Raw genomic sequence first — 19,363 nt, 5'->3', positions numbered from 1 at the left:
ACAACTGTATCTGTTTTGGCCAGAAACCCTGAAGTTCTGTCCCTCCTAGATTGTTTTTTTGATAGTATAAAAAGAGACCTTTCTTTACTTCAAAACAGAGGAGTAAAGTGTAAGAAGACATGAAAACTAGGAAGGCAGGCTCTGAAGGGCTTTGAATACCAAACAATATTTGATATTTTATACACTCTACTACACTGTACATTGATCACTTCTCTTGTCACCTGTTGTATAGATCTTTATCACCCTCTTCGCCAAGTTCCTGACCTGAGGTATGTAAATGGAAAGATACTATTTCTTTCCCCAATTTGAAGATGTCATTGGGATGGAGACCTAGTGGTTATATTTCTGGGTCAAAGGGTATGCACTTTTCTGTGGCCCTTTGAACATAGTACCAAATTGTTCTCCAGAATGGTTGGATCAGCTCACAGCTCCACCAACAATGAATTAGTGTGCCAGCTCTCCCATATCATCTCTAACATTTATCATTTTGCTCTTTTACCACATTAGCCAATCTGATAAGTGTGATGTGGTACCTCAGAGCTCTTTTAATCTACATCTCTAAGAAATAGTGATTTAGAGCATTTTTTCATATGACTATAGATAGCTCTAATTTCTTCCTCTGAAAACTGCTGGTTTATATTCTTTGACCATTTATTAATTGAGGAAACAACCCCCTCATTTTTCTAAAACAAACATAATGGAACCTCTGTGCTAAATGACTGACTATACCATTCCTTCACCTTTAATAATTCTATCAATAAATAACCTTGAATACTATGTTGCATTACTGAATGACATAGGAAGAGATAGTAAAAGCCAACAATAAAACAGAGATACAGATGTTAATAATAGCATCTGGTGCTTTCAAGTTGACAAAGCACTGAATAGATATTATTTCATTTGATCCCCGTAATTCTATCATGTAGATGTTACCATTACACTCCTTCTACAAATGATGTAACTGAGACTGAATCCAACTGTATAGCCTCAGTCATTCCTGCAAAGGACTTTGCTCCCATAATCTTGAACTTCTGTCCCTTCCAGCTGCACCTTGAATCTGATGCCTTGTCTGCTTCAAACTCTAAAGAACAAGATGGAGTGCCCAGGAGAAGTCCATCACATCTAAACTCACCACCATGTTCCTAATTCCTCTAATTGGCGAGTTCAGAGGTGGAGCAACAAAGCTTCAAAATTCCTTCCTTTAGAGAGGGCAGAAATTGGTCTTTCCTATCACTCCACCTTACATCTGATGCCCTGCCTGGTTCCAGTTCCAAGGAATGCCCTCTACCTATACTCCCTGATGTCCTGCTCCACCCCCCTTTCCTGCCTCCTTTTGTGTATTGTACCCCTCTTTAAATGGGGGCCACCTCCAGTCATTCCAATCTCTATCTTGTCCAGAAATTCTGGCCTCTTCCCCTCTCAGATTGTTGGGGTTGTTATGCGTTAATTAGATAAAAGGGGACACTCCTTGGCTCATTTCTCAACTCATCTTAGTCACTCAATGGGCCTTGCCTCAGTCAAGCTGAGACCTAGTAAAGACCTTAGTTTCAAAAAGCTAAGGTCTCCCACTGCATCCAAAGCCATCTCTAGTCATCCTGACTGTCTATCTCTTATCTATGTAGTCATACTAAATGTCTTGACACAGGGCCCAGATGGCTCCTAAGGAGAAAGTAAGGCTGATGACTTTTCACAGCCCTCCCTCACTGAAATCCAATTCACTGGCAACTCATAGCATCATCTTCCTGATGTGACAGTCCTCTTCCAGAAGGAAGGACAAACAACATTCTGTGAGTAATACAAACTGCCCCAGTGGAGACACAACTGGCCACTTCCAATCTGGGGGTGCAGCTTCTTCCTTCTTCTTTCCTTGTCATCTGTCCCCTTTCCGTTCCCCTTTTTTCTTTCATTTCCATTCCAAAATTCCTTTCCTCTTTTCACTTTTTACTTTCATTCATCCCCTTCCTTTCCTTTCCTCTCATTTTCCTTTCCCCTTTCCTTCTCCTCCTTCCTGTTCCCTTTCTCTCCCTCTGTCCCTTACCTTTGGGTACAATGCACAAAGCAAAGGAAATTGGGAGAACGGAAACTGGTATCCTTGACAGCTGAAAGGTCTTCACAGGCTAGATCTGTTTTTTAAGACCAGGCTTTATACCCACTGTCATTTCCTAGCGCTTCTCTTTCCTGGGGATTGGTTGAACCTTGACAACAACTTAGGGTGAATGTGAATAGCAAATCAAGTACTATCCCCCATGAAGCAATTTCTGGTAATGAAAATACTCTCTGCTTCCTCAAGTTGTCTGAGATCACATCAGAGGTTTCCTTTTTCTGCATCCAAGCGCTGTAAGTAGGAGACACGTGTTCCAGTGATTATGCCTTGACATTGTTATGTCTCGTCCTCAGAAGTAGTAACTGTAAGCGTATCTCTTCTCTCCTGTTTTCCTCCATCGGGTGCTGTAACATCTCTTCTCCTCTCTGCAGAACTTCCTCAATCTGGGCCTTCTCCTCATCCAACTGAGAATGGAAAGAGAAAAACAAGTCAATATTTCACTTGGATATCTCTCGAGCAATGTATATTTCTTTACTAGAAAGAACATATCCATCATGATGAATTTCTGTAAACGAATATCCCATTAAAAATTTAAAATAAGTACATTAAAATTATAGCATTTACATTTAATAGATTTGGACATGTATAGTCTGTCAGATTGCTTGCTGTCTTCGGGAGAAGGGAAAAATTGGAATTAAAAATCATAAAAAAATGAATGTTGCAAACTGCCTTTACATATAATTGGAAAAAATAAAATACTATTAGGTGGAAAAAAATTCTAACAATTATATTGTTTCCAAAAATGTTTTGAATCCTCTTGGATCTTTTAAAAAAGCTCCTGCAATTTCAACAGGGACTCTCCAACGAGTAAACTACCTCTACCAATGTAGGTTATCACCTACTTTCCAAAAGCTATGTGAAACAAGGAAAGTAACTTGCCTAGGATAAAAGATCTAAGTATATGTTAGAGGCAGGACTAGAACCTAGGTCTTCCTAGTTTAGCTGCATCAGCAGTATATCACACTGTCTCTCTAAATTATATGTTAAAATAGCTTACAATTTAAACCATGCTGATCCTTAGTTAATTCTCCTTGAAATTTTAACTCTCTTAGAAGCATTATATAAATCATTTGGCAATTGCTACATTGAAACCCAACGTCAAAAACTCTCACCTTAAAATTCTCCACCACAAATGACATGGTATGGGGGGAAGGGGAGAACACGCACAAGGTTATTGGGGTTAAGTGATTTGCTCAGGGTCACAAAGCTAGCAAGTGTCAAGTGTGTGAGGACAGATTTGAACTCAGATACTCTTGACTCCAGGGCCAGTGCTCTATTCACGTGCTCCACAGCATGATATTTAAGGCATTTATTCAAAGAAAAATGAAGTGGATTATACCTTTTCATCTTCATCACTGGGCTTTTCTACAGCCTTCACCAAAGTTTTTAAATCATGCTCTAGTTTGTCTAGGTCCACTGAATGCATAGCAGCCTCAACAGGTTGTGATTTCACAGAAATTGTCTTTGAGAAAAGCTCTTGGTCGATCAACATCTACAGAAGAGAGCAAAAAAGAAAGCATAGCTAAGGACAGGTGAACCAAAAACAGAACATGACTCCAAGTAAGTCCAATGACTACAGTAGAGGAAAGAAGCAAATGAGGTAAAACCAGATTTCAATAAGCAAGACAACTGTAAAATAGGCAGAAATGAAAAGGAAAAAAAATTAATTTGCCAATCAGGTCAAGCAGAGATTCCTCATCATTTCTTTGTACTTTCGCATATTGGGAGATCTTTTCAAAGCTATAGTGACTTCAACTCCATTCAGGTTTCATGAGATTACACATCAAGAGGTGACACAAAGCCATATATTGGGTGACAAGACAGCAAAGACAATAACTCCTTGGCATGAAGTCGTGTCAGATACTAAAAACGAAATCTCTCTAACACTGTGTTTTAATGCTTGGTACAAGATCTTTAATAGTTACAAAAATTCCTTTTAGCCTTCTTAAAAATAGAACTGACTGGAATTATTTCCCCAAAACACTAGCTTGAGACTTTCCTGATTATGTAAATGAAGTTATAGGATTTTTGAAAGAGAAGACTTTGCCTGAAAATGCCATTTACCTAAAATCTCTCTGAAGGTTTTGCTTCACTTGAAGTTTTTGTGTGTCAGAATATTGTTAAAATTATATATATATATGTATATATACATATATAAAGATAGATATATGTCTAATTGATGGCTGAAGTATCGTATAAGAAGTGAGCACTGAGTATTTCTTCAGAGAAGAATTATATGAGAGGTAACATACTTTTTCAATATATTTCTCTAAATGAAACCTTTTCTTCTACTAGTAAGGAAAGAATAAATGAAATAATGCATCTGTGGGAATATCTCACATTTTTTCCCTATTCCCTTCTAGCAGTCTCTTTGCCTTTTGGGTCCTGTTCCTTTACCTAGTAAAAGGATTCCACTGACCCTATTGTTAAACAGAAAATAAAAACAAAAGGTAAATTTCTGTGTTAGGCCTGCCTACACTATTTATATAAATTAAATCAAGTTCTTTATTTCAGTAAGGTAAATTCAATAAAGTTCTTCACTTCAGCAGAAGCAGGAAGAGTGAATGTGTCCCTATACACACAGAGTTTATGAAGTCACCATCACAAGATTAGTTCTTTCCTTGTGGCTTCTTCATGGGAACCAGTATCTTACAGTGTTTCAAGAACTGGAAGAAGGTATTCCCAGAGTAGTTAAAAGCATAAACAAACACAATGAGGAAGAAAGAGCAGGGGTTCCTAACAATTTTTATGCAACGGACCCCTTTTCTAATTCATGTCTTCATCATAAAATAAAATACAGATAAATCCATTTTATTGGCTAAGTTATCAAGATACTAACAAAACAAGTTTGTGAACCCCAGGCTAAGAACTCTAGATTTAAAGGAAAAATACCAAGCATTTTAGCCTGGACTGGGTATGAAGTAATGGAAAGCAAACAGAATGAAATATAAAGTTAGACAGGTAAATTTTAATCCAGTGGTGAAGAGCCTTAAACAACAGGCTTTGAATTTATTCAGGAGGCAAAAAGGAATCAGTTAGTATTTTTGAAGCTATGGAGTTACATGATCAGATGGGTGCACTAGTAAGGTTCATCTAATATAGACGTTTTAGTTAACCAAGAGAGAATAGATACTAGGAAGAACAGACTGAATCAGAGGATAATGCAAGAATCAATTGAGGCTAAAAGGTGACAGTGGTAAAAACTCAGGTGGTGAAGGCAGCAGAAATGGTAAATACAGAACTGAGTGAAAAGATACTATATTTGGAGAATGCAATATGATGTGACTTGTTACATAAGACAATTGATATGACTTGATGGTTTATGAACTATAAGGAGATATGGGATAGAGTTTCAACAAATATGAATAAATAATCATGAGGGAGGTTATTTGTAAGAATAGGGATGGCATAGCCAGAAATGAGGAAATCAAGAAGGGGAGCTGGTCAAAATGAAAGATAATACATTCAGTTCTAGAAACAATGATCTTGAGGTATCTGTGATACATTCAGTTAGAGCTTATCCAAGTACAGGGCTAAAAAAGTGAGTAATAGCAGAAGAGCACGAAAAGAATTCTTAAGTGCTACCAAATTTGAAAGCTATCCATATAGACATCATACTTGAAGTTACAAAAACTGATGAGATCAAAAAGAGCTGAAACAGGTAAAGAAAATATGGCCAAACACACCTAGGGACATGGACAGCTCTAATTAAGAAGCATGGCAAGAAGAGGAAAACAAAGAGAAAAGAAGGGTTAAGGAGGTAGTATATCTCTGTTTTACATGAAGTACTCACGTTAGCACTTTTGATGTGTTGTGACACTTTTTCAAAGTTCCTATTTAATTCAGCTAACTTAGGCTCCACCAGCGCACTGCTTGCCAAGCCCCGGGCCCTCATCAGTACGATGGCTTGCTCAGAACATTTTCGACTTGTAGGTTAACATCATCCAGTTCAGATGTTAATCGCTAAACACATAGAAACACAAAATTATCATTAAGTACAAGAAACAATGAAGCATAACCCAATTAAAATATGGATTTGACGCTATTCAAAAGGGAAGATATCACAAATATGTTAAATGTCTATCTAAATAAAACACTGGCAGTATATTTAATTGAATTAACGAATCTAAATACAGGTAGTAGAGGTGGAAGGGGAGGAGAAAATTGGGTTATGGGGTTGGGGCTTTTCAAATCCTTCCCAGATGACTTGTATCACCTCTGCATCTCTCACTAAAATTAAAATTCAAAAACAAAAAATAGAATAATACAGTGTTTATATGAAAAGCAAGATTCTGAGCCCTAAGAAATACAGTATATATTACAAATGCCATCTTAGGCATACTTACTTTCACAGTTTCTTCACTTTTATTTACAGGCTTCTTTTCAATCTCATCCAACAGAGCTTCAGCTTGGTAAAGCCAAGTACTTACATGAGCAACATTTCCATCAAATATCTCCAGCTGGTTCTGATGGTTCTGAAAATATATACGTATGTACATACTTTTTAAACAATCACATTAAGTATTCTATGAGATTGACATTTAGAAAGATTTGAATGATCATGACTAGACAGAATTGGACCCTGTGAGTATTAGTTAGGAGAATTGAAGGCTCTAGGTAAGAAGAATGTCTCTAAAACTTAGAATTATTTCAAAGAGTAGTATTTTTCCCTCTTCTAGATGCTGATAAAGGAATTCCTCTATAATCATTTCTGGGGAATGCTATAGAAAAGAAGTATCTACATATGTGTATGTGTGTATGTGTGTGTTGAAATAAATGACCTCTAAAGTTCACTCAAGCTCTAATATCAAATTATCAGAGAAAGGAGTTTTTAAAGAAAAAAAGCAAAGTAATAGAATTGAAAAAAAAATTATGTTGACATGATGTAAAATAAAGATGATAATAATAAAACCTGCTTGTGCACAAACACGGACAGATGTATGTAGACATAATCAAAGTTGATGAGAATAGGTCCAGTCCCTCATTGTAATATTCATTCTCCCATTACCTGTTCAACAATCAGAGTTGAACTCTGGAACACCCCCTTTTCCAGGGCTTTATAAACCTTGAGCCCAATGAGCCCTTGAAGGTCTTCGGCATTTGAGAGTGCCACTGACCTCTTCTATTAAAATACTAGCATTGTTAGTAATATGATTAATTACTCAGAAATTATATTTCTCAAACTTTTTAAACTCTGCACTAGTGATAAGAAGTGAAAGAATTCCAGTTATGGGGGAAAGTCAATAAAAATGCCCTGAGAGCTCGGGACATAGAGTCTTGTGCAAGGTTAAGAGGTGCCAGTATCACTGGATCTGAGTATGAGAGCTGATGACAGTGTATTTGTTATTAATAACGTTTCAGAGTGCATACATGTTCAGACCATAACCTAGACACTATACTTTTAAATTTAGAGAGATAAATTGATAAGAAAATGTACCCAAACGCTTTCAAAGTGAGAACTAGTGCCATGTTTTTGCTTAAGGGCTCAGGCTTACACTTGCTGCTGCTGTCCTCATCTGGCATTACATGATACCTCTTGTTAGAGGACCTTCAGGCTACTGGGGGCTGCTGCTAGCCTTGCTGAATATTAAGGTGTATATCTGGCATAGGGCATGCATGCTCGTGCATACACACACGCACGCACACACACACACTATAGGGTTCTTGGTTTCCACCAAATTCAAAGCACCCTCTACTCACATATAACAATCAGGGTTTAAGTATACAACTTCCTGAACTTTGGAAAGAATTTCCATTTGTTTGTAATATAACAACATGGGGACTAAAACATAGGATCGTAGATTTAGAACTAGAAGGGGCTTTAAATTTCATCTCTTTCAATCTCCTCATTTTACAGATAAAGAAACTGAGGTCCAAAGATGTTAAAGGACTTGACCAAAGTCCTACAAGCAATAAGTGACTCAAAGGTGATACTGGAAAATAGTCCAGAAATCTCTCAGAAGTGCTGGTGGCACCAGTATAGCACCACCAAATACCTCATGCCCCCATAACTAAAACTAGCACTCTCTTTCCAACCCTGGCAGAAAAATTCACAGTAAACATACTTGCAAGGAAGATAAGTATTAATTTTAAATGATTTTTTTTAAAAAACTGAGTTGGCTGGATGCTGGAGGCTACCATAAGGTGGCAGCCTAACCTCTTTAAGGATTGTGGTCACTCTTGGACAAAATGTTTAGAAATAAAAGATGACATACAGCATGAAATAAGACATTGCTTAGGTCAATAGGACTTTTAGTTTGTATAATTTTCCCTTCTGCTGAAGTCAATGAACTGCAGGAAGTGCCAGGTACTAATTGCTTGACCCAGGATACTGTAGATTTTCCTGAAGACAGTCATCAGGGAGAAAGAGGAAGAGTTCACAATTCATCTGAGGAACTTTGGCTCATCTTTCTTGGCTAATTCCTCTTTGCTCCATTAGTGTAGATGAATGCTGATGAGATGAAACTTGGGCCATCCCTAAGCAGTTAGCCCTTCATATCTTTCTAGGGACCTAGAAACAATTTGCTGTGGTTAAGGGGTGAGATTGAGGTAAATTCTCTAGCCATATTTGGGTCTTTCAAAGAAGGCATCTGGTCTAATACATATCTTAAATCAGATCAAGAAAAAAAGTTGGCATTTCCAAGTATTTAAGAATTAGTTACCTAGAAGAAACAAACTGAGCTGTCAAGTTCAGTGTTGTTTTAGTTTGTGTAATTGTGAGTATTGTATAATTTATTTTGTATAATTATGAGTGTTGCTCATACAAGAATTTTTACCTCTCCTCTATTGCCTTGATGGCATTCTGATATACCACCACTGGTAAAAGACTGAATGTAAAAGGTACAAATCATGTAAATTAAAGCATTGCATTTTTGATATATTGGATAGAGAGCCAATAAGATCTGGGTTCACATCCTACCTCTGACTCTTACTATGTGGTTCTAGAAAAATCATTTAAACTCTCGGTTTTCCCAATTTTTTAAACCTAAGTCTTTTATTAGACTGTAAGTTGCCCATAAAATGCCAACTTGCATTGATAATTATCAGCATGTGTGCCAGAAGACCACACCAAGAATTTCTTATATCCATTATATTATACACACGCACATGCACACAGACACACACACACACACACACCCTAAATCTCCAAAAATCACTTGCAGCATGGTATAATGGATAAAATATTGGGCTTGAAGTTAGGAAGGTCTGAATTCACATCCTTCTTCTGGCACTACAAGTTCTGTAATCCTGGGCAAATCGCTTCGTTTTTATGTACCTCAGGAAATTCTCTTGCAATCTGTCTTAATGGAGGGAATTCCCATGCTAGGAACTTCTCACAATGGCTAGATTTGTCCCTCATTTGTTCCCCTGACATCTTCATAAACTATTTTCCTTTAAGCAATTGACACAGAAGAGAAACAAATGAGGCTGTCAATGAACCCCAAATGGAATCTCAGTTATTAACATTTTCTACAACTGGATGCACAGTGATGTGATTTCCCAATTCATTTTGAAAGCTAGTAGAGCCACAAAGGCCTACACTAATAAAGATAGATAAAAACATTGATTAAGCACTTCTTATGTACCACATACTAGACTAAATACTGGTATACAAATAGACACAAACAAGACAGGCCTCTACTCAAGGAACTTACATTCTAATTCAGGAAGAAAAGCTGTAAAGGGAAGTTGAATGGCAAGTTGGTGGAGCCATCTAAGGAGTGGTATGGTGGTCTGACGCCCTGTAAGATTAAATAAAAGTGCCCCTATCAGAGCCCAGTATTCCAGGGTGGAATCTAAAGGTGGACAGGGGAGAGACAGTGATGACAACCACAGTTCAGGTAGCAGGCTATGAAGATGGCTGAGAAGTAACAAGAAAGAATACATTATACTATTAAGACGAATGACTCTTTAAGGAACTAGTGAATGGAGCCCAGTATTTTTCATACCTCACATTTCACACCAAATGCCCCATTTTCTTGGAATTGCTTCCAAATGCAGAAAGTGGATATGCTAATCAATCAACAAACCATTATTAAATGCCTATTATGAACAAAATGCTGGCAATGCAAAGACAGCTAAAAATACTAACTACTTTTAAGGAGTTTACATCCTATCTATAATGTTGGGAATTATTTATAGATGCAACAAGATGCACAATAAAGAGAGCTGGCTTTGTAATTAGAGGACCTAGCTAGATTCAAATCCCAGCTCTACCACTTGCTTCCCTTGTGGGACCGTAGCAAACCACTTGATTTGCTGTAATTCATTTTCTTCATTTGTAAAAAAGAGGTTGACGATGACTTCCAACCCTAAATTTATGATCCTATGTTCAAAATTTTATTTTCACTTCATAGTAGTATAAAGGTAAGCTTGAAGACTTTTGGGCCTTTGCTGCTATATATCCATATAAAAGTCTACGTAGAACAGGTAAAGGAAAAGAGGACTTTACCCTGCACCCTCCATTGCCAACATTATCTCTGTCCATCAGTTCCTCTCCCCACCCCCAGTCTTTTTCAGCTCATCTACATGGAAGAGCAGAAGAAGATTTTGAGATGGGAAACAAGAGAACCTTGGAATCTCAGAGACTCTAAGAATTATTGGGGAGCATCTCCAAGTGAATGACTAGGTACAATCTAACCTTCAAAAAATAAAATGAAAAGGCATACGGAATGCTTTTTGTAAAGTAAACTAGACAGTCCAACATAGAGATCCATGTCCCTGGACAAAGAACTGAGTTGAAGAGAGAGATTTGAGTCTATCTGGCTAAGAGTTCTTTTGTTTTTGCTCTAGGGAGCTTGGCGCCTTGAGCAAAAAAAAAATTCTTAGTGGAAATGACAAAAGCAAGAGTCAAGAACAGGAAGAGAAGAAGACATGAAAAAGCAGGAAAGTTTCTTCTAGAGAAGACTTTTACTAGTCATGTGGCTGAGTCAAGGTCTTCTGCTTTTATTCCTTAAAAAGCACTATTATTAACATGTTATTCTGTATAATCTTTATTTCCAAATATATTCCTCCCACTGGACTGCCTAGGAAGCTTGTTGTAGCTATAAAGAATGAAAAAGAAAAACAAATTCTGACAAGCCACCAACCAACATCAGTTGTGTCTGACAATCTCCACCTGCATAGTACCAGTGCCTACACCTCAGCAAAGAGAGGTAGGTCCATTTTCCCAACCGCATTTAGTTTCCTGTGATTGTTCTTCAGATTTACGTTGTTTTCATCATTGTAAATGCTGGCACTTTGGAAGTAGGGTTTTGTTCATTTATTGCATTTATAGCCTACCACCTAGTACAGAACCTAGAACATACCAGGCTCTTAATTCATGATTCTTGATTCCTTAATTACATTGGTTCCTTATTTCTGCACCATTTCATGATGCAGTTTATTATGGGAATTTTGGATTGTCTTTTATTATTCAGGACTTGGGGCCATTCCTCCTGCCAATTTTGATTCACTTACAAGAGTGTTAATGTTAACCTCACCTAACCAAAATCTGACTCATGGAACAATAACATGGAGGGAAGGCCAAGGACATTTCACCTAACTGAGAGGTTGCTAAGGTGACCAAAACCTGTCCCATGGGATGCGAAAATTTACTTAAAGACTTGGACATTCCGATGTACAACACTCAACTGTCCCTGACTCCTTGACGACATGTAAATCTTCCCCTTCAATCAGTCTGTTTGTATATCCTCTAAATGTAGTTTAATCTGTAATCTGACTTAGTTTACCTACTGAGTTTGTTTGATGAGGCTTATTCAGAGGATGTATGAGATTATGACTTTACTCGACTACATTTGTTCAACTTTTATGACACTGAAGTAAATATGGGTTTATAGATTTATCTCCTCTTTAGCTTTAATGGCTTAAGAGGCATGTACAAAACTGCAATACATAAAAGAATTATTTCTTTGCCAGTCTGACAAAATTTGTCTAGAAGAGGGCTTGGGAAAGTATTAACAGGGGCTCAGATTTTCTGTGGGGTCTGAACTTATGCTTAATAATAAAACCTAGGCATCCCTCAACACCAAAAGAATTCGAGCAACCCATGTGCACTTTTATCTAGCTTCCTTATTCAAAGGCAGCCTGGATTCTGCTTACCCTAGATTGGTATATTGCTCTCTTTGCCCATTTGACTATAAAACATGGTAAGTAATCGAGTGCAGAGCTGTTTTCTTCTCCTTAAGAACCTGAGTTGAACTAGTTTAGACTGTTTGCATCCAACTTCAAGTCAGGCAAACTGGGCTTACTGACCTGCCATATGACCTTGGACAGCACTTTGTACCTCTTTAAAGCTCATTTTCTTTACTTGTCAAATGAAAATTATAATACTTTCATGGATCATCCACAAAACTTATACAACTCCCAAAGTTACATCTGAACCCTCTCCTTTCTTTTTTCTCTCTCTTCTCCTGTTTCTACACTGCCTTCATGATCTTGTCAATTCCTGTGAGTTCAACCATCTTCTCTACACATATGAACCCCAAATCTATACATCTAACACTAATGTCCTCCTTACACTCCACTCTCACATCATCAACTACCTACTATGTATCTCCTTGTGGAGAATGTTCTATAGATATCTCAAATTCTTCATGTCCAAAATGGAACTGATATTTTCATTGTAGCTTATGTCTACTCCAGATTTCCCTATTTCTGTCACCATCCTTCTAGTCACTCCAAAGATTACAACCTCGCAGTCATCTTTAATTCCACCTTCTTCCTCACCTCCATACCTGATTAGTTGCCAAATTTCATCAATTTTGCCTCTACAGAATCTATCAGACTCATCCCCTTTTCCCTACTCACATAGCTACCGCCCAAGGTCAAAACACCAAAAACTCTTGCCGAAACTACTATGATAGATTAGTATTTGCTCTCTCTATTTCAAGTCTCTCCCATCTCCATTCCAATTTCCATAAGAATACCAAAAATCTATCCCTGAATTACAGGATGCACCATGTTTCTTTCTTATTATATAAACTCCACAAAGTCCTTCGTCATATAAAGCCTTGTATAGTTTAATCCACTTTTTCAACCTTATTATGCATTACTCTCCTCTATAGGGTCTAAACTTGCTACTGTTCCCATATCCAGGCCTTTGCAAAGATTGTCTCTCAGTGCACTCTCTCCTCACATTTGTTTCTTAGAACCCCTAGTTTCCTTGGAAGCTCAACTCAGATATCCATGCAGTTTTTCCTGATCCCCTCAGCTACTACTACTTCTGTCTAAAATTTACCTTGTATTTGTTACACACACACTTACATGTGTGTTTGCTGCCTCCCACTATAGAAGAGAATCTCCTTAAGGTTAAGGACCATTTCATTTTTGTCTTTGTATTCTCAGCACCCACAAGAGTACTTGGCACATAGTAGGTACAATAAATGCTTGTTGATTTATTGAGTGAACATCTCTTGCATTCACTTCCTTCTTTCTATCTACAAGGCTACCATCTAGTTCTCATTACCTTTCTCCCAGATTACTTTCAGTACTCTATTCATTCCTTCTAATTCTCATATAAAATTCATCCTACACACACACATATCTGTCCATCACACCGTAATTCAAGACTCTTCAGTGCTTCCCTATAGCTTTCAGGATGCTAGAAGTTCCACTGTTTCACTCCTAAAACCCTTCACCATCTGATGAAATCTTTCCTGGCTTAGTTCACATTATTTCTCCTCCAATATTCCATGATACACTTAAACTGGACTACTTGCTGCTCTTTGCACATGATATCCTCCTCTCTTACCCTGTTGTCTTTGCTCAGACTGTCTCCTGTTTTCTTTCTTCACTTCCATCCCTTGCGATCCCTCTTCAGGACTTAGCTCAAACAATGCCTCCTGCATAAAGCCTTTCCTGATGCCCCCAATATTAGTCTTTCCTAATCACAATTTTTAAATATATTTTATATTGACTTATCCATATATATATTGTATGGTTTTTATCTTTGCAATTATACTTTAGCCAAAGTCTGCATCAGTTTTTGTGAGGGATAATCCCATGACATCCATATTCTGATAGGACTCCTGATTGCTTATGAGAATGATGCCTAAATATGTGATTTCGTTAGGTAATTAGAGGACGTGAAGAGACATGGTCACGGAGGTTAGATATGAACTTTTTAATGGCTGTCTTTAAGAGCTATACAAACTTCATGGAAAGCAGGCCCCCTAATATATACGTTTATTTCCAGTGCTTTTAAACCTGGAGATAGCTGAGAAGTAGCTGCCCTTCAGGGACTCCACTGTCTTTTTGGATTTAACTGAGATTTCTCCTCAGTCAAAGAGTCCATTACTCTTGTTTATTATTGGGCCTATTGTAATTTAGATAAGACCCCCAATTTCTGTTTACTGGTTGCTTGATTTTATGGGTTTACTTGCTGTTCGCAACACATTAGGTTCTTTTCATTAAGCCACTTTTGGTGAAAGGAAGCTGAATCTGGTCATAGTCAGCCAAATATTATGACCCTGTCAGAGAGCAACCAGGGAAACTGGTGTTGATCCTAGCCCTGTCAAAATGGTGTACCACTAGATTCCCCAAATTTGAAATGTGATAGATAGAATTAATTCTAGCCTATACCTCTCTGGGGAGATAGGTGAGAGAAGGCTCAGCTAGAGCCCTCCTTCTCCTCCCCACTAAGATGGAAATTATAGTCTCTTTTGAAGAACAGTGCATCAGATTCCAGGTCAGATAGTCATTCACGCTGCATATGCGCCAGGTGTTCATGTATTATACCAAGGAGAGAGAGAGAGAGAGAGAGAGAGAGAGAGAGAGAGAGAAGTTGAGGGAGGGAGGGAGGAACAGACAGAAAGTTTTCATCTTTGTAAGTCCCTAAGAGCCATATTACATAGGTACCTAATCAATGCTTTTTGACTTAATGAAGGTATGAATACTTGGAATACCTGAGTTACATTGAGATTGTTGTTGTTGAAGAGGATTCTGGGAAGATGGTGAAGTAGATCAGAAAATTTCAAGCTCTCAAGATTTTCCTCCACAAAAGAGGTAAAATTGCACCTCTGAGTGAACATAGAGCCTTGAAAACAAATGAGAGTAGGGGCAGAAATGATTATCCTGGGCGAATCCAAGATCTGAAGAAAAATACTGGAGAAGAATAAATGCCTCTGGGCTAGGGTCAGTTTTAACCAGCCTCAAGCTGCTTAAACAATAAACCCCAAGCCCTGGGGTCAACTGAGGTGGGAGGCTGTTTCACCCAGCTACAGGAACTTTTAACTCTGGGAGAGTAAGGGGAGTTGGGCATCTGACGTGGGGAAGATCTAGGAAACTTCTGCTGATAAGGAATGCCAGCCCCAGCTGTCCTTCAGGGTGTAGCAGGGGTGAGAAGGAACCAGCACACACTGGGTGAGGGCGGAAGCAGTGAGGCAGGGACTCTGTTGGCTGTGGGCACTTACAGAGGCTGGAGGTCTTAGTCTGAGTTCAAGGTGAGAGTGATAAGGTTCAGACTCTGGGAGCGTCCTTGAGCTCCCCTTGAATCTTCCCACTTAATCTGGCCTTTCTTCCTCAAATCTAATCTTCCCATTTGTTCTGGCAGTCTCAGGAAGCCCATGGGTTTTTCATTATCATTTCAGGTCTCTGTTGAACTCCCCTCCCTTGATCCCATCAAAACCCCATTCCCATACTGCCCCTATCAAGATCTCTGGATTGCCCCACCTGCTTCCCACCCAAACCCTCCACTGTCTGATATCTCCTGATAGCCTCCAGCTGTTTCCAGAGGGTCAAAGGTCAAAGGTCTTCTCATGACCCTTCCTAAACCCCTCCCCCCATCACCCTTTACTACCAGACCACCCCCCCAGATCCCTCCTATACTCTTTTCCGTATTTAAGTCCCACCTCGACTCCATGAAGGGGCTCAGATTCAATCCAGCTCAGATTCTGTCTAGCTGAGATTCTATCTGGCCCGCTTGTGAATACAAGCGTTACAAAAGCTTGGGCTCCTCAAGAGGCAACCCAATTTGGCGAATCCTTAACAAACTTTATTTTCTTTGGCTTTAAGAAGGCTTGAGTCGAATTCATTCAAGCATGACCCGGACCGTCACTATTTTGGGGTCCCCCATCACCCCTCAACCTCTTCATTTATGGTTCCCTGATCCGGATAAGCTGCTAATCTCAAATTCTTCTGCTCAAACTGGAAGGTACGTAAGGCTCCCCCTCTCTCTATCCCCTACTTGCTCTCCAAGCACCTTGGAAGTGGATTTTCGGACCTGGCTTCGGGTCCCAGTATCAGCAAAGTCTCTGAACTTTCTGGGCGCTAGAGAGTTAGAGACTCAAGTTGTCGGTCCATTGGTTAGGCAGCGGACCTGGGAATTCTCTGGATTTCCTGGACGCAAGGAAATCGGGGAAAGCTCGGTTATTTTTTGTCCTCTTGTTTTTTTCCCAAGGCTTACTTCCATGCCCCCCTTTAAGGGGACTTCCAGTTACAGAAAAAAAAAATGGGTCAAAATCCATCAGTTCCAAGGAATTCGCCTTTGGGCTGTCTTGTACAAAACTGGAACAAATTTAACTGCTCTAAAGACCTTAAAAAGAAAAACATGGTATTCTTTTGCAACACACTTTGACCTCAGTATCACCTGAAGGACAATGAAGTGTGGCCCATGTTTGGGACCTTACAATGTAATATCCTTTTAAAATTACAATTATATTGCCTCCAAAAGGGAAAATGGATAGAAATACCTTACGTAAGGGCCTTTGTCGAACTCTCTCAGGACCCCATTCTTAGAACAGATTGTAAGATGCTTGTAGCTAGAGCCGCCCCACAAAAGGGAAATGGGGGTGAATTGGACATTTTGGATGACCCCCTGTTTATGGCTCCTAGGGTCTCGGCCTCACTTCTCCCCTATCTCCGTTCCCAACCCCCACTCACTTCCCTACCACGGGGCTTGCTGAGGTGCCTCCCTCTGCAGCCCCTCTGGCTGGGGCAATATTCACTCAGGCCTCAGGCCCGGCTCCCGAGGCATTCTCTGGGGCATCTCCCCCTTTGATCCCTACTCTTCCTCAGGCACCAGCGGATCTTTCCCCTTGCCAGCCAGATCCCCTGGCCCTGCAGCCTAATCCAGTTCAGCAGGCATATCCCCAGCCCCTCCCTCACAAGAAGTGGGACTTCCTATCTTCCTCCACAAGCCCCTGTCCCCACTGCGCCGTCAGGGCTGTTTCCCTTGAGAGAAGTACCTCCCCCACCCAGTGGGACAACCAGGATGCGTGTTCCGTTCTCTCTTTCAGATCTCCCCCAGATTAAAGAGAAACTGGGGAGATACTCGGAAGACCCCCCTAGGTTCACTGAGGGTTTCAGGGACATGTCCCTACAATTTGAACTTCCTTGGGAGGATCTGCATATTTTTTTCTCTGTCTGTTGTACCGTTGAGGAGAAGTGGAGAATTTGGGAACATGCCCAAAAGTTTGGGGATCATATGGCTAGCAATAATCCCATAAAATACCCCCCTAGGAACAGCTGCTGTTCCCGCAAGTGACCCCAGATGGGACTACCAAAAGAGTGAGGACAGGGAAAAGAGAGACTTTATGGTAATTTGCCTGTTAGAAGGCCTAAAAACTGCATTTCAAAAACAAGAAAAATTTTCAAAAAATTAGGGGAATTACTCAGGGATAAAAGGAAAACCCTGCCCTTTTTCAAAACCGGCTAGTAGAAGCTATTAAAAAGCATACAAATTTGGATCCTGACTCCATAGAAGGGGCAGCAATCCTTAGCATGTATTTTATTAATCAGTCTGCCCCAGATATTCGGAGGAAACTACAGAAATTGGCAGTGGGACCCCAAACACCTCAGGCCCAGTTACTGGAGATGGCCTTTGGAGTCTTTAACAACAGAGACCTCATTGCAGCACAGGAAAGAGAACGAAGGAGAAGAGCCAGGGCCAGGGAGAAGGCTCAATTCTTGGCTGCTGCCTTGGCCAGGAAAAGACCCAGGGAGCACCCCTGCAGGGCACCCCCTTGGAGGAAGGCTGGCTGCTTGGGCAGTGGGGAAACCTGCTTTCATTGCCACAAGGAGGGTCACTGGTCCAAGAAGTGCCCCTCCAGGGCGCCCCCCCAGAGGTAGCCCTAGGAACCAACGCCTGTGGAACCGTGCCCATGTGACCAGAAGGGACATTGGAGGAAGGATTGTCCCCAAGGTTGGAAAAGTGGTGGAGCTACCCCCCCAGTACCCTGTCCTCCAGTCTTCTCAAGACTTGGAACAACAGGAAAACCTGGGTGCTGGTAGTGCTCCCACTTTCTCTACCTCTCTCCTCAAGCCCTTGGCAAAAACGAAGGCTGAAGGTAAGGTTACTCACTTTAACATGGCTAAATTCTCTGCTTTAACCAGTCACTCTGGCTCTACCCGTCCCTTGACCCCTCGGGTCATAGGCATTGAAAGGGAAACTAAGGAATGTCTCCAGACATACCCCCTCCCCAGCCTGCTTGAGGATCTGTTGTTTAAACACTCCTTCCCTATGCCCTCCTCTGACCCTGCCCCCTTGATGGGAAGGGACCTGATGGTGAAATTGGGGAGCCAATTTTCTCTAGTTAAACCTCCCATCTCCCTTTTGCCTCTGTTCACTATATCTTCCTGGGTTTGCTTGAGAGTGTGGGAGACAGTCAGGCCAAATATTTGGGACCCTGGAATTCCAGAGAGAGCTACTTCTGCCACCCCAGCCACTGTTAGTCTTTAGTAAACGCTAAAGTGCTCCCCCATCTCAGCCAGTAAGTATCTGATTAAGCCTGAGACCTGGGAAGGACCACAACCTTTAATTGAAAAATTCCTTAAGTATAGAATCTTTGTCCCTTGTCCATCTCCATGCAGCACTGCAACCCTTCCAACAAAAAGGCCTAGTGGAGAATACTCACAATTTATTTTTGCTTTTGAATGTACTTGTCCTGGGGAATCAAGTCCATATCAGCTAATGTGGACAGTCTTGCCCCAAGAGATTCGAGATAACCCTCATTTATTTGGCCAGGCTTTGGGAAGGGATTGAAGGCACCTGAAAGTAGCAGGCAGTAGCTTAATTCAGTATGTGCATGATATTCTTATTTGTAGCCCCAACCAGGAGGCTTCTTTGGCTGCTGCCACAGAAGCCCTTAATTTCTTAGGCATTCGAGGCTATAGGGTCTCTTGGAACAAAGTCCAGATAGCATGCCAGTCCATAAGGTATCTGGGCAATGAACTCACACCCACCTCTCTCTCCTTAACCTCTGAGAGAAAAAGGACAATCCTGTCTATCCCTGTTCCAGCTACTAAGAAACAAGTTCAAGT

General features: G+C 40.2%; 1 protein-coding gene and 1 long non-coding RNA gene across 2 annotated transcripts; one reads left to right on the top strand and one right to left on the bottom strand.

Annotated features, from left to right (window-relative positions):
* The first annotated feature begins 1 nt into the window (after window position 1).
* On the top strand, window positions 2–2,674 carry LOC140526992 (uncharacterized). Its single transcript, XR_011974635.1, has 4 exons — window positions 2–269; window positions 1,045–1,170; window positions 1,646–1,787; window positions 2,476–2,674. It is a non-coding gene; the product is annotated as an uncharacterized lncRNA (long non-coding RNA).
* Window positions 1,787–6,835, bottom strand: LOC140526991 (utrophin-like). Its single transcript, XM_072643605.1, has 4 exons — window positions 6,451–6,835; window positions 5,898–6,067; window positions 3,444–3,596; window positions 1,787–2,508 (listed from the first exon to the last, which is right to left on the bottom strand). The coding sequence occupies exons 2-4, from the start codon at window positions 5,997–5,999 to the stop codon at window positions 2,365–2,367; spliced, it is 399 nt and encodes a 132-aa protein (XP_072499706.1). The 5' UTR covers window positions 6,000–6,067; window positions 6,451–6,835; the 3' UTR covers window positions 1,787–2,364.
* Between the last annotated feature and the right edge of the window lie 12,528 nt (window positions 6,836–19,363).

The sequence above is a fragment of the Notamacropus eugenii genome, chromosome 2, assembly GCF_028372415.1.
Source record: "Notamacropus eugenii isolate mMacEug1 chromosome 2, mMacEug1.pri_v2, whole genome shotgun sequence".
Taxonomy (NCBI): domain Eukaryota; kingdom Metazoa; phylum Chordata; class Mammalia; order Diprotodontia; family Macropodidae; genus Notamacropus; species Notamacropus eugenii.
Note: the sequence above shows the minus strand (reverse complement) of the source record. Positions and strands in the feature narration are given on the sequence as shown.